The sequence below is a fragment of the Gymnoscopelus microlampas genome (assembly GCF_963454915.1).
Source record: "Gymnoscopelus microlampas genome assembly, chromosome: 13".
Classification (NCBI taxonomy): domain Eukaryota; kingdom Metazoa; phylum Chordata; class Actinopteri; order Myctophiformes; family Myctophidae; genus Gymnoscopelus; species Gymnoscopelus microlampas.
Genome location: NC_139950.1, coordinates 31,755,268 through 31,770,006, shown reverse-complemented (window position 1 = coordinate 31,770,006; position 14,739 = coordinate 31,755,268). Strand labels below are relative to the sequence as shown.

Below are 14,739 nucleotides of genomic sequence, written 5' to 3'. Positions count from 1 at the left end.
GCCCCTTCTGCCAGGCACTTCTCCACTTATCTCTCTCTGGCGACGCAACTGTTTCGGCGGAGACCCCAGGCTACTAATTAGCCAGTTAGCTTTGGCTTCAATGGATCGCACCGAACACTCTTCAATCTTCAAAAAGAGGTCGGAGTCTTCCCCCAGTCTGACCCCATCAATACCCGCGTCTTCTACAAGACGTCGAAGCGCCTGTTTCATCAACGCGGGCTGTAACGGAATCGTGTCAGGACGAGTGTTTCATCATCCAGCACGACTGGGGGACGACCGCCTCTTGCACGGTCAGCCTTTTCAAGGCTACAAGCCTTACCCCTCACCTGCTCCTCCGTCCTCCCCCGCCCCAGGTCTTTAGCCACGGACTTCCACGACCAGGTATCTCTGGGACGGTTCATAAGAACTCGTAGCTCGTTGACCTCCTCCACGGTCCAACGCCGGTGCTTACGCCCCCGAACCTGCTGTCTCCCACGTCCCGGGTTCTCGCTTGGCATGTTCAGTTCTTTGTGTCTGCTTAGCATGTGATTGGTCCGGCCGGCACGTGAGAGGGCCCTGAACGAACAGAGCCCACAGGAAAAGTTAACCAACGCCCGGCGCTGGTCCACGATAACCGGTTTGCACCGGGCAAAGTGGCACCGCACCGCACGCGGGTTAGAGCTCTCCCAGGTATCATTTACTGGATTTGTACCTTACCGTCAAATCATGGTGTCTGGACGCAAAAAGCGGAACCAGTGAAAGGACACCGACGATAGGTACGCCACAAAGAACACACGGCCTATCAAACGGGATACGGATAGACAGGACACGGGGGAGTTGACCGGAGCCGGCCGCGGAATCTCGGAGGTATAGTCTCCCGGCGGCGTGCACTATGACGGTCACCACTTCCTCCTTTGCCCCCTAGCCAGGTCGACGGCATGTTACGGGGGATCGGCGCCCGTGGCCCGGTACGCAGCTGTTTGGTCGGTCGCCGGAGTACGCGACGCAAGCAGGGTTTGAGAAACGGAGTCTCCGGAGCGCGCCTTTGCGCCCCCGCCGCATACGGATCTCCTCGCCGAGCCGTGTGATGGGGCTTGAGGCGAGGCCGACAGCGGGGGCCCTCAGGCGGTCCGTGGCAGGGCAACTAGGTCAGACTGTGCGTCTCGGTCTCGCTAGGCCGGGGTCGGCCGCGGAGGAGTGCGGAGGACAGGCCACCGAGGCCTCTCCGCACGTGGTCCCTCCGCGCCTGGTCGGGCCCGCAGGCTGCAAGCAGCGTCCGTTGACGGGTATCTTCCACCAGCATGCGACCCAGTGAAGTTTGGATGGGAAAAAGACATAACTAACAGGTCACTGAGCCCAACCACTCTACCTGAAGGTTGCAAACCTGCCCCAGACTACATTTTGCAAATGATTAAATGTGGCTGCAAAACTGACAACCCATGCAATTCCAAAAAATGCAGCTGCAGAGTACATGGTTTGCCATGCACATTGTCCTGTCACTGTTATGTTGTAGGATGCTCAAGACAGTTTTAGATAGGATTCTTTCCTTTTTCTTTTATAAATTCCTTTAAACTTGGTTCTTGTCTCTGATTCTGGTGTCTCAGGAAAATGTGGTTAGTTGGTATCATTGGACCTTAATATGGGATATGCTGTATATGACCACTTCCACATAAACATTATTAATTTCTTATACAGCTAATTTGAAGCATTTGAATTGATTTACTGTGCATAACATGTCATAAATCAACATTTTTAATGGATTTTGGTGCTTCGGGTGTGAAGGAGTTAATATCTATGAAATGTTCTAATGTGAAATCAAAAAACAAAATTTTACACATCCACGTTCATTGATAAACACTGTAGAAATCACATTTTATGCGCTAAATCAATATTTTTGCATAAAATGCCATAAAAAACGTTTTTTTGTTTTGGGCATTTAAGGGTTAATGACGGTTGGCCTCAAAGGGTTAATATGCATTCATCCAAAAGGAAACATGACCAGGTCCACTATTAGACTTAGTAGAAAGCAGATCTGATGCATTTGATTTGATTTCTGTACATGTTCTATTTCACAATATCACAGTTTAAATATTAAGTTGTTCTGGGAATGAAGGGGTTAATATTTAAAAGTTTACAAATATTAAATCTAATGCACTGTACACATCCACTTACATGGATACACACTGTAGAAAGCAAATTTTAAGCAATTAGATCAAGTATTTTGCATGAAATACTATAGAAGTCTATTTTGGGTGAATTGTTTGTGTTTTGGGCATTAAGGGGTTAATAATAAAAAATGCTCAAGGGATTTCACCGGGCACCCTCTTGAATCCTTAAGAGGGGACCCCCAGCAGCAAGAATCAGTTGAGAAAAAAACTTTTACCGACGAAACCACGTTAAGCCCCATGACTCCCGGACTAAACAGCTTGCTGCTCCACCACACCACTGACAGATTGCCATGAAAACAAACTATTATACAGCACATCAAATTAGTTAGGCTACTGACCAGTGACCACCACACTTAATACACATGCACTATATGTTTTCATTTGAGCACACAACTGTCGAAGCTCACACTGACAACAACCAGTAGCATAGACTTGTAATTTGTAAACATAATAACGTGTCCTACCTAGTGTAGAAGTCAACGCCTTAATTGTTTAGTATCCCGCATACTGTGTGTCCACTCCACTCTCCTCTGTGATAGCTTTTGCTGTTGGCGTGTTGAAACTTTACTTGAATTTGGACGATAGGCATAGACGGGAGTGTCCATATCTTATTTTTAACTCTATGGTCCATATGCATTGCTAGCTCCTTAAACCAGCGCCACTTCTAGCCACACTGTTGCAAGTCAGTCCTATATTTGCCTGCTCAAAAAATGTTCTCAAAAGAATGTATTACAAAACCAAACCTATTATGATTCTGATGTATTACTTACAATAATTTTTATTTAAATTACTTATATATGATATGAGGGTATGCGTATGCATTTAACTTATTTGATACTTAATGTAGTATCTACCCTCCCCCACCCCCTGTTTGTACATAATTTATATTTACATCTATTTGTTCAAGGTTGAAATAAGAGATTGAAATAGATTTAAATATGATTAAACCTGATATAGGGCAAATGATTTACTGATTTTTTCCAGACTATGTAGGCAATTTTTTTGGCCTAAGTCACAAAACATGTGACTTAATTAGGCCAAAAGAATTGCCTATTTTGGCCCAAGTCACACTAAGGAGATAGGCCATTATACTAAAAGGGGAGGAAGATAGGCAGATGGCCAGTGTCATGAGGAGCTGACTTAGACAAAAATATAATTTTCCTCAAAACATGACTAGGCCATTAGTTTAAGAAGGTGACGGTATGAGCAAAAATCGTGCCCTTGTTGAACGATAGATGGCAGTATCAACCAGTCCATGCATCTCTCCTGAGCATAAGCAAAGGAGGAAGAAGGAAGCAGCACGCAATATCAACACACGAGTACAGAAATCATGGCGGATGACAAGGTTGGTGGTCAAGTGGCTACTGTCATAGCTCACTTTGACATATAACCATTAATTTTCACTGTTTAACTGTTCTAACTGGACCATGATACTTTCTTGTCATTCAACTATTTTACCATGAGTCATTCTGTTAGGTTGCCTGAAGCCTAATGTTATTTTGACCAGAGAAACACTGCAAAACAGCCTGTTAGCTTCCTAATGCTACCTACTGTATGCACACTGATCATAATAATACTTAAAAGCATGTTCTGCTGATCATAGTGTGCACATGATGGGCCAAATTGTTTAATTTATCATTTATTATTAGATTCTATAACCCATAGAAACTGAGGCTATATATTGTAGCTATCTTGTGTCATTTTTTCTTATTTGTTTTTACAGTTTAGCTTTCAGTTATAACTGACAGCTAACTTATAAGCTTTTGTTTTTAAATAATTGAAATAAACTTTGGATTGTGTTTTGTTTGGGGCATCCTGGTTTTAATTAAGTTATTGTAGATTCAGTTTTAGTTGGGAGATGGTACCCTATCACGAAAACATTTGTGATGAATGCAATTTCTGTCAATTTTGTGACAATAGCACAACGATTGGTTTGACACATTTTTGGGACTACCACAATAATGAGCATGATATCGTGTTGATATATGATATAATATACAGTAATACATTTAACACTACTGTTAGGTACAGTACTTTGACCCAAAACATTTAGCTGAATTCCCATTTGACTAGAACTTATATGGACTCTAACTATCCAAGTTATTATTAGTTAGTATTATTATTTTCCAAGTGAATACTTTCTTATCGATAGTTTTGCTTAACTGATAACCCTGTGTGTGTGTGTGTGTGTGTGTGTGTGTGTGTGTGTGTGTGTGTGTGTGTGTGTGTGTGTGTGTGTGTGTGTGTGTGTTTGCACGCAATCAGAGTCCTCTCAGCCAGTTGAAGGACCTGGTGGAACTGAAAGATCAACTTGAGGATATCCAGAAACGAGTGGAGAATGAAATAGAGGCCGGGATCCCTCCAGTAAGACGCAGTACTACAATAACCAAGGCTACACTGTAACATCCTGAATGTTTTTTTTTTATTTAACACTTGAGAGTGTACAAATCTAACCAAATGGACCCGTACAGATCAATTTGGTTACACTTCTACACTGTAAGAGTTAAAGGTGCTGTGAGTGATGTTATTTTGTTTAAATAACATGTTAAACAGCTTTACATAACAATTACTAATCATTGCCATTGAGTGTTAGGTCTGTAACAGGAGTTTCACTGTCTCTCCAGCTCTTAAGTGAACTGAAAATACATTTTAAGTTTGGGAAATTAATTTAATTTCAATTTCAGTTTATAACCAGCTCAGTGGCCTTGTGGTTAGAGCGTCCGCCCTGAGATTGGGTTGTCGGGGTTTAATCTCCGGCCAGGTCATACCTACAGTATAAAAATTGGACACAATGCCTCCCTGCTTGGCACTCAGCATCACGGGTTGGATTTGGGGTAAGTCCCTGTGACATACTATTAGCATCATGTCCAGGGGGTGTACTTGTACATCAAGTCTCACGCTACAGAAACAGGAGATAGGCTCCTGCCCTGTTGGCCACATGGCTCGGAAACCGTTGGTTCCCAAGATACTTACTATACCAATTTCATCCAATCAGGAGAGATAACTCATACATGATAAACAAATGAACTTGGAAATTGAATCTAATAAACAGGGTATCTCTCCTGATTGGATGAAATTGGTGTGTGTCCCTGAAGATGTACACGTTTCATATATATGTTTACTAAAGGGCTGGAGAGACAGGGAGACCCCTGTTATTGAACAAACACTATCTATGGCAATGATTACTTTCAAAATATATAACTTTAACTAAGAAGTATCACTTGGAGCACCTTTAAAATAACAAACACTAAAGTTTTTACTATGTACAGTAGGCATACCTAGTATCGCTGTGGAAGGTCTTTATATACAGTAGTGTCAGAGTGGTTGCAGGTGTAGCAGGCAATCACAGACTGAATGTTATGAATTGTTCATTATGTTTAGTGACCCTTTCTCTCTTATTCCTACCATACCTCCTGCCCCTGTCTTTATTTAATTCTGTCAATTCCTCTCCTTTCCTCTCCATCTCTATCTCTCCTCCAGGGCGGCAGTGTGCTGGCATCTCCTTTCCTCAAGGGTTTATTTGCAGGGTACATCATTGCCAGGCTCCGCTCATCAGCGCTAATGGGCGTTGCCATAGGGACCTGCACAGGGATCTACGCGGCGCAGAACTACGCTGTGCCCAACATGGAACAGACGCTCAAAGATTACTTCAACAGCTTGAGAGGACGCAGCAAATAAAGGAGAACCAGAGTCTATTATGGAAAATGGCAGTGGTGGAAAAAGTACTCGATTTTTTTACCTAAGTAAAAGTAGCAATACCACAATATAATAATACCCTGTTATAAATTAAAAAGGGCCTGTATTCAAAAATGTACTTAAAAGTATTGGGATCAAAACTTACAGTATCAAACTACTGAAAAAGTACTAAAATGATTCAAAATGTATTATACTTTTTCAAAATGGCAGATCTACAAGCTTGTAGATAGGCTATTAGCCTAAGTATAAAATAGGGCTTTTGTATCAATAATTTAGATTTAGTAACGATAGTTTTGAAATAATTGTAGTACTTTTTATCTAAGGTAAAAACATAAAAAGTTGAAATATGGAGATAACGAGGTTTCTGCCCAACAGCAACGATGTTACAGTTTACAGTATGATCACATTTGAACCTTGTTTATCTAAATGATTTAGGAATAGAAGTAGTTTAAAGTAGCTGGAAGAACGCTTAATACACTAATTACCCAAGCCAAACTGATTAAAATATTATGCATGAATAATACAGTAGATATTCTAAAACGCCCTGTAAAGTCTAATCAAAGTGTTACTTTTGGATTCGGTCAGTGATTGCGTTTTGGATAATTAAGGTTCTCATGAAAAATGTATTTAATCTTTTGCACAGTGCTGCTCTGCTGGAAGTCATTTCACACTTTGGAAAGTTTGTGTAGAAATGACTACTCAGTGGCCTGGCTGCTAACGCAATGGCAAACTAGAGAAATTAAGCTTTTATGGTTCGCTGATTATATGAAAATGGTTTAGACTTTAAGTGCACTTATTACAATTAGCCAGTCAATTATTATAACTAAAACTTTTTAACATTGTCAAATTATATATTTCTGCTCACTGTTTCAACAACAAACTTGTTTGTGCACTTTGCAATTTGTTCCCATTGCTTTATTTGAAAGGATGTCTGCAGGTGAGACTGTAGCTTTATTTTCCTTTGGTAAAACATTTTCACATTTAATGTCCACATTAGGGCTGGGACGGTATGAAAAAGTGGGGGTAAAAAAGTAACACAGCCCAGCTTGTCCCAGAGTCTCATAGTGAAGCTGTTGTCAGCTGTAATCCATTTCTTTTCAGAACGGCGCTGCCACTGGTATAATAAATGATCATATCATCAATACTGCGCTTCGATTCTGAAGCCTGATTTACTTTGTATTTGTTTACGTTCTATGGCAGTGTCGCTTGCGAAATAGCCGATCTACAACCCCACGGTGCATTGCACTTGTACATTGGCAGCATGAGGACTGAAATTATCTCAGGAATAATAACTTAAGGTAAGCTTACTTTGATAGCTTATGGTAAGCTTACCGTACGTTTTTATTTCACACACTATATGCACTCCTGTAACATTAACCAGCAAAAAATAAGTAAAAAAGATAAGTAAATTGCGGAAGTTAGCTCAACCCCACATTATGCATTGCATAACCACTGTATTTTGGTATTGCGGTTATTGTCCCAGCCCTAGTGCACATCTCTGTAGGTCATTAATAGTCACGCACAAAACTGGCCTTTCTGCAGACCTGTCCTCAACATGTCTACAAACAAGAAAATATTTGTCCAGGTAGTTTTAATTCTATGTCATGGATCAAGCATTTTAATTAATGCTGGTACCAGTGGATGAAAGTGGCTGGAAGTTGTACCCATTGTCAAATGCTAATGTCTTGTTATTTTTAATTGCACTGTTTGAGGGGTTTAACAACACAGATGTGGGATAGGGGTAAGCTTTTTGTAAAAGAAAAATGCCTAGGGCTGCGTGCCTCGAATCATCTCATACTTTTATGTGCAATAGTCTGTTATATGAAAGTTGACCCTTTATGCTGGAAATTATTTTGTCTCTTACATTTTCTAGTACAGAAGTATTTAGATTCCCAGGACCAGTAGGCCAAATTAACTGATGGTGGGTCTTGGGGCAAAATGCGTTTTTAATGTGGACTATTACAAAATGATGTACAGTAGTAGGAAGGTGGTAGCTTCTAAGACTCTGTTTCTCTGTAAACCTTACAGTTGCGAGGTACAATAATTGCAGTCAAATGTATTTTCATCCAAATAGGACACCTCATCACGCTCTGTAAACATTACTGTCTGTAAACATTACTAAAGCCAAAGAGATTGGAGCCCTACCATGTGCAGCTCTGGGTCTACCCTTTGATTCAAACTAAAATTAAACTGACAAACAAATGTCAGTTAGTGCAATATTATGTTCCTTCAAAGAGGTTGGTTGAGATTGGTTGATAGTTTATTGTTTACCCTAATATTATGGTGTGCACTGTGTTGTAAGGAGTGAATGGACAGATTTACAGTATGTATAAAATGTAAAGCCCATCGCACCTCTGACATAATTATGTCAGACATTAGAATTATTTGTTGTTCATTTTAAAGTACTGTATATGGACACAAGTTATGTATTTAAAATGTACTGTATCTGGAGCTATTGAGAAAAAAATACAGCTGTATGCTTATCGCTGCTATCTGAAAGCAGTTTCTCCAAAATGTGTGATTATTTTAGGGGGAAGTATTGCTTTAATGACCTTTTTCTTTTTTCAATCATACATTAGGATTGGCATGGTTAATGTTGCTCAAATGATGGAATGTATCTTATGCATCACAGACCATGTACACTGTACAATCCTTATTTAATTTTAGATCTTATGCTGACGATTTTACTGTGTGTACCCTTGAGGGAAGAAGAACCAAGGAAATGTTAAATCTGGAGGAACAGTTTTCAAATGACAGCCATAAGGTGCCATTAGTACCAAGTTGTTAACACATTAAATTTATATTACTGCTGACACCTACAGTCTGTGGTTGACACGCACATCCAAAAGGAACCAGAGAGTAAAGCCATAGAATAATCATAATTCAGCTCAGTTTGAGCTCATACTCTTCTCATTGTCCACTTTACCAGGAAAGGAGAGTTGATGTTAAGATCTGTGACAGCATTGACAACTCATACAACTGAGTTATGTAGCTTTCTTTATCACGTGTGGTGTTCATCTTTTTTTTAATTTGATTCATTTTTCAGCTCTGGCTGATACCGACAACAAGCCTCTCCGACCTACTGTACTTACTTAGTACTATTTTCGTCATGTGTTTTCTATACACTGTCTGTAAACTGTGTTACAGCTGTGGAACATAATTGTTCATTTAATGACCCTTTAATTTGGTAGGCTAATTGTCATTTTAATAGTACAATATATAGCTTTTAGGCCCTACTATATTGTGGAACGGTATTCATCTCATGCTTTCTCAAATGCACAAATGGTGTTATTGACAATCATTAAAACTGGCCTTAATAGTTTATATGTTAAATAAAAATGAAGTACATGTATGTGGTTTGCTGTGATTGTGTCAGATAGTGGTAGATATGTCTGTGTCAGAATCTACTTTTTCATTTCCCCCTTTTTTCTTACTGTAATTCAACAAGAGAAAGTAAACAGACATTCTTGGTTTCTCTACATTTTGCACTAGAATTGATACTTAACAAGGTGACCTGGCCTCAGGCTCAAGTATCTCCCTATTTATGCTAGATAATGCATTGTGTGGACCATTTAGCACACTCTTAGGATGATGCAAAATCAATCTTTTTATTAGGGCATACAGTGTTAGTTTAGAACAGAAAACCTTTAAAGATATCCAGTGACATTAGTAAAGCAAACATGTTGATAATAGTTCAGTAATTAAGACCACCCTCTACATATCATCGTTGTCGGGCAGAAACCTCATACGTATCTCCATTATTTTATTTTTTTACATAGAATAATGCCCTACTTCCTCATACAAGAGTGTAGGACAAAAGTAGTGAAAATAGATCTACTAGCTCAATGCGTTGCATTGGCTATTTTCACTATTTTAAAATGTTTTTAAAATACTAATACAAAATAAATGTTTTTGGACATACAAGGTTTCCACCCGACTGCAACGATATCCGACAATCCACGTTGGCAGTCACCAACATGAAAACACCTGCGATTGCATGACTCCCCTGTTTGCTGTGCTTCACAACCTCCATCCCGCCAGAGCTCCTTTCTCCATAGCCCCTCTTGCTCTTTACCTCTCACCTCTCACTCTCTACCTCTCCGCTCGCTCTCTACTAATCCTCTCGCTCTGCATCCCGCTCTCCATTCAAAACAAGTGCCACGACAACTGACTGCTCCAAAGTCACTACGGCTGCCAGCTCGTGAGACTAAGCTGCAAGCAGTAACAAAACCATGAGTCAGTGATAAGTAGCTGATGGTTACATAATGATAGTGATAGTGGATAGAATGTATGAGTAAAATAAAATCCATGTCAATATGAAAGCAGGTGATTATAATTTGACATAGTTGTTATTTTGTCTTGCTGTGAGCGGAACCATCGCTGTTCTCCTTTCCTGGATGGTGTTCCTCTCATGCTGACTTAGGCTTCTGAGGAACAAAGAAGAACAATATGAGGATGTGGAAGTATGGACAGCAATGCTCACATCAGCTTTTATAGTCAAGAACAAACTGAGACATGTAACTTAAACACAACAAGTAAGACACGCACATAAGTTCTCAGTTCCCTTTTGGTTCATTCAGTAACTTCAAACTTCTACTGTGGCAGCTATTCATTAGTCAGCAATAATGTGATCATTTTTACTTCTAACGTCTCACTGACTTCTGTGGAAATTTCAGTTCCTAAATTGTACTGAAAGTGAAATGAAATTAACTGTATAGGATGCTAAAACACTTGCGACGTGTGCACGTATATAGCCTATGCATAAACCTAGAAGTTGAGAATGTACCCACCCACGGCCATGGGCTGCAGAACTTCCGGCTGCAGAGCTTCCATCATTTTCAGACCCACTACAGAAATGAAAAGAGCAGTTAGTACATCCACACAATAATCACACAGACCAGGAATCTAACTTGGTTCTCCAAACAAAGTGAACCCTGTGCAGAAGTGTGTTGTCAAAATTCAAGGTCCAGGCTCATTAAAAACAATCCTTTCTCTGACTTTGAACGGTGTCTAATACGTTTTCTGTTCCTCACCAAAGGGCTCATCATCCCCAGAAGCTCCGGCACAGTGGCCTCGTCCATTGCTCACGGTGTCCGGGACAACAGCACCGCTCTCTGGTTCCACACACCAGCACTGTCGCATCCAGCATTGCTGGGCCTGGTAGCGGCCCTGCTCATCACAAGCGGGACGGAACGTGAGGTTTGGCCAACGTTGCTCACGTCTCTTCAGACCCGCAGCCTCCAGCTGACACTTGGTGTGGTGAGAAACTGAGGAGAGGAGAAGAAAAGAGTGATGAGAGGAACAGTTGGTTGGTTAACTGATTGTCTGAGCCAGAACCTGTCACAAGGAAGAAAAGTGATTAAGAGAAGTTAAATTAATAATCTTGGAAGAAAAAGAGACATCATTACTAGCCCTAACTGAATTAAGAACTAATTGCAAACAATCGTTTATATATAGTCTGCCCTGGTCATAGAATGTTCACTAGGTGGATAGAAACTGAGGGTTGAGAGGAAGAAGTAACATCCATGTATATAAACAGGCTGACAGACAGATAGATTTAATGTAATACATACTTGTTCCACCATTAGGTGCTGCATTGGACTCCCCCTGAAACAAGATCAGAGAAACAAAACAGAACTGAGAACGGGAAGAAAACCAAGAAGTGAAAAAGCTGCCAACCAAATTTCTTTTGAAAACAACATGACATAGATTTTTAAGTTGTGACATTTCTTTTTTAAATAAATCAATGACAATCATGTGCACTGAGTGTATTTAAAGATATGTTTTAGATCACACCAATTGAGTAGCTCTGGTTTTCAATTGAATGTACATTATATATCTGAGGGCATAATTTTTCTTTTGCTGAGGAATAAGCGTGTGATTTAATGAAGGTTGCCACCCGTCCAGGATGCGTACACCTAGCTTATACTCAGTTTGGGGTAAAGTAGCTTTAAAAGATGGAATACAATGCTCTCAAATTTTATCTGGAATTATAAAAGTAAAAGGAAAAAACTCAGCACGCTAACTCAAACTAGAGAAAAGGGAGGATTTAATTACCCAGATTTAATGATTTACTTTCATGCTACCCAAATAGATATCATAATGAAGTGGATGAATAATTCAGTTAAAACAAAATGGAAATTAATAGAAAAACAATTAACATCAATATCAATTGGAACATTACCCCATTTGAGTTTAAAGGAAATTCAAAAATATATTGGAAATAACAGATGTGTAGAAAATACATTAACAACCTGGAAATCTATTCGTAAAATATATAAATGTGACGACATTTGTATATATTTGAGAGAGATAGCCAGCGATCCAGATTTTCTGCCCAATAAAACAGATAAGATACCAGAAGAATGGGCCAGAAAGGGATTACAGGTATATTCACAGATGCTTACAAATAACATGGTAGACCCTTTTGAAACCTTAGTTAATAAGTTTAATATAAATAGAAATCATTTCTTTAAATATCTACAAATTAGAAGCTACCTCATGAAACAGCAGAGAGATCAGGGACAGATAATGCATGGGCTACTGGAATTTTTGAGCAAAAATAGAAATAGTGAAAAGAGTAAAATCTCAAAACTTTATAAAATTTTGCAAGAAATGAATGTAAAAGAGGATAATACCAAAGAGAAATGGGAAAAAGAACTATCAATAACAATTTTGGAAGATTATTGGAAAGAAGCATGCAAAAGAATATTTAAGACGACACAATCAAAGTTCTGGAAAGAATTTGCTTGGAAAATTAATATGAGGATTTTCTTAACACCCAAAATGTTATCAAAATATAGACCAGCAGGCAGTGCTGAATGCTGGAGGAAATGTGCAGAACTGGAAGCAAATCATACACACATTTTCTATTTGTGTCCAAAATTGAAAAGGTTTTGGGAGATAGTGAAAACAAATATAATAAAGACATTTTTCTTAAGAAAACCCATACACCCAATCAATATTTTATTAGGTATTATCCCATTAGAAATATATAGGGAGGGAGACAAATATCTGTATACAATACTACGTATCGCTGCCTTAAAACAAATCACACGGAAATGGTTGCAAGTAAACCCACCATCTATTAATAATTGGAAAATAACAGTTGAAAATATTAAAGAGATGGAAAGAATTACTTACAAAATGAGAAACCGTGGAGATGAATTTGAAAGAAACTGGAGTAAATGGGACCCAGAAATACATGAAGTGTAAAAGTAGATTAGGGAGTACCGCAGGAAAGCTACCCCCCCCCCCCCTTCCCCTCTCCTTTCCTTTGTTCTCTTTTTCTTTTACTCTCTTATTTTACCTTCTTTATTTTCCATTTATGTGTACATTTTTGTTGTTATATGTAATAAAAAAATAAAAAATGATGCAGGATTAATGAAACAAGTAAAGAACTTGTAAGACAAATGAGATCAATAACATGTAATGTAATGTACGAACCTGCAATAAAGTATTAAAAAAAAAAAAAAAAGTTTGGGGTTTGAGGTGGCAACCGTTTGATATCTTGTGTTATGAAACACTGATTTCAAAATATTATAGTGTTCAGTTTAAGACCAAGCTATTGATTAAGCTGGTTTGTCTACCTCATCAAGGAAGTTGGTCAGCCTGGGGAAGTTGCTCATGGGCACCTGGAACTTCACAGGGGCAGCAGCTAGAGAGAGAGAGAGGGAGGGAGGGAGGGGGAGAGAGAGAGAGAGAGAGAGAGAGAGAGAGAGAGAGAGAGAGAGAGAGAGAGAGAGAGAGGGAGAGAGAGATGATACATATTTATTTATTTTTAAAGTGAGAGGGACAAAGAGAATGGGAAAAAGAGAAGGGGAGAAAGATTAACATCCATACTGAAGTCTAGTCTGCGTCTCACTGAATTAGTTAGTTACTGGTTGATATAAACATAATTCTTAAAAACACAAATTACCCTATACCAACAGGAAATGTTTGTAATCACATTTATTACTGGGAATTTCCATTCTCCTTTTCATGCCTTTAATCACACACAGCTGACCTTTTCAGACTCCTACAAGTTCACTATAAATGTTTGTTTTTTTTGCCATTTTTGGCTTTGGTTATACGTAAACATTAGAAGTTTTTTTTTTCATGTATTATTTTATTTTGCGTATATTCAAAAACTCTACTCTATCTAACCCTTTACTGCAACGCAAATATCAGATTTTCTCCTGCTCACCAACTCTCACGTTCATCAAGTCAGCCTTCATCTCTTTGTGCTTCTGCTCCAGAGATGAGATGTCATTCCTCTGGTTGAGGACGACATACACAGTCAGAGCCTGGCCGGCAATCAGCAGACAGGCCAGCACGGTCAAACCTGCAACCTTATAGGCCCGAGTTGAAGAGCCACTGGAAAGGAGAACCAGTGGGTTGATGGACAAGGAGAAAGACATGGAGAGATGTTGGTAGAGGATAAGGGAGCGATGGAAGAGGAGAAGGGAGATTTGTAAAGTAGAAGAGAGGTGAAAGAGGACAAGAAGGATGAAGGGACATAGAAGAAAGAGATAGAGAGGGAGTGATGGGGGAGAGAGGGAGAGATGTGAAAGAGAAGGGGGAAGAGGCACATCATTTTATTTGTTAAAATGCTTTCAGATAATTTCAGTAATAATGGATAACTGCGTGATCTCTAATGGTAAAAAAAGAACAAAAATCAATTTGTATTACAGAACTGCACAATAAAATCTTCTTTGTTAATTTAATTCAGAGTGAAACAATTGGCCCAAATGGACCCGTTACAGTAGCATTCTTTTTGTATAAGGGTTGTTTTAAATGTGCGTCAGTGCGTGTGTGATTTCCTGGTAGAGAAGGTAAGGAAGGGGTGGATACAGTATGTGGAAGACAGCGAGGAGAGTGGGAGGGTAAACCAGAAAGACAGGGAGGAGCATATGTG

General features: G+C 39.4%; 3 protein-coding genes across 6 annotated transcripts in view; 2 read left to right on the top strand and 1 right to left on the bottom strand.

Annotated features, from left to right (window-relative positions):
* rgs17 (regulator of G protein signaling 17) overlaps positions 1-9,195 on the top strand; it is a 385,251-nt gene extending 376,056 nt beyond the window's left edge. Inside the window, exon 6 of the transcript XR_014602133.1 lies at positions 6,070-9,195. The gene's annotated coding sequence lies outside the window, so the exon portion shown is untranslated. The remainder of the gene's footprint in view (positions 1-6,069) is intronic.
* LOC311059184 (SLC35A4 upstream microprotein-like) lies at positions 3,438-8,379 on the top strand. The gene is made up of 3 exons (XM_084076876.1): positions 3,438-3,492; positions 4,413-4,511; positions 5,628-8,379. The coding sequence occupies exons 1-3, from the start codon at positions 3,478-3,480 to the stop codon at positions 5,823-5,825; spliced, it is 312 nt and encodes a 103-aa protein (XP_083933002.1). The 5' UTR covers positions 3,438-3,477; the 3' UTR covers positions 5,826-8,379.
* Positions 9,196-9,430: 235 nt separating the features above from the next.
* Positions 9,431-14,739, bottom strand: part of LOC311059179 (uncharacterized protein) — a 431,271-nt gene continuing 425,962 nt past the window's right edge. For all 4 annotated transcript variants that reach the window (XM_084076869.1, XM_084076867.1, XM_084076866.1 and 1 more), the window contains exons 3-8: positions 14,029-14,198; positions 13,433-13,500; positions 11,417-11,450; positions 10,877-11,110; positions 10,634-10,690; positions 9,431-10,270 (exon numbers count right to left, since the gene is read on the bottom strand). In XM_084076869.1, the coding sequence (XP_083932995.1) occupies positions 10,263-10,270; positions 10,634-10,690; positions 10,877-11,110; positions 11,417-11,450; positions 13,433-13,500; positions 14,029-14,198 (571 nt within the window). In that variant the 3' untranslated portion in view covers positions 9,431-10,262. The remainder of the gene's footprint in view (positions 10,271-10,633; positions 10,691-10,876; positions 11,111-11,416; positions 11,451-13,432; positions 13,501-14,028; positions 14,199-14,739) is intronic.

Bases quoted from the DNA above. Each gene is read 5' to 3' on its own strand.
- LOC311059184 (XM_084076876.1), top strand. The intron at 4,512-5,627 runs GTAAGACGCAGT...TCTCTCCTCCAG, and splicing joins TAGAGGCCGGGATCCCTCCA to GGCGGCAGTGTGCTGGCATC.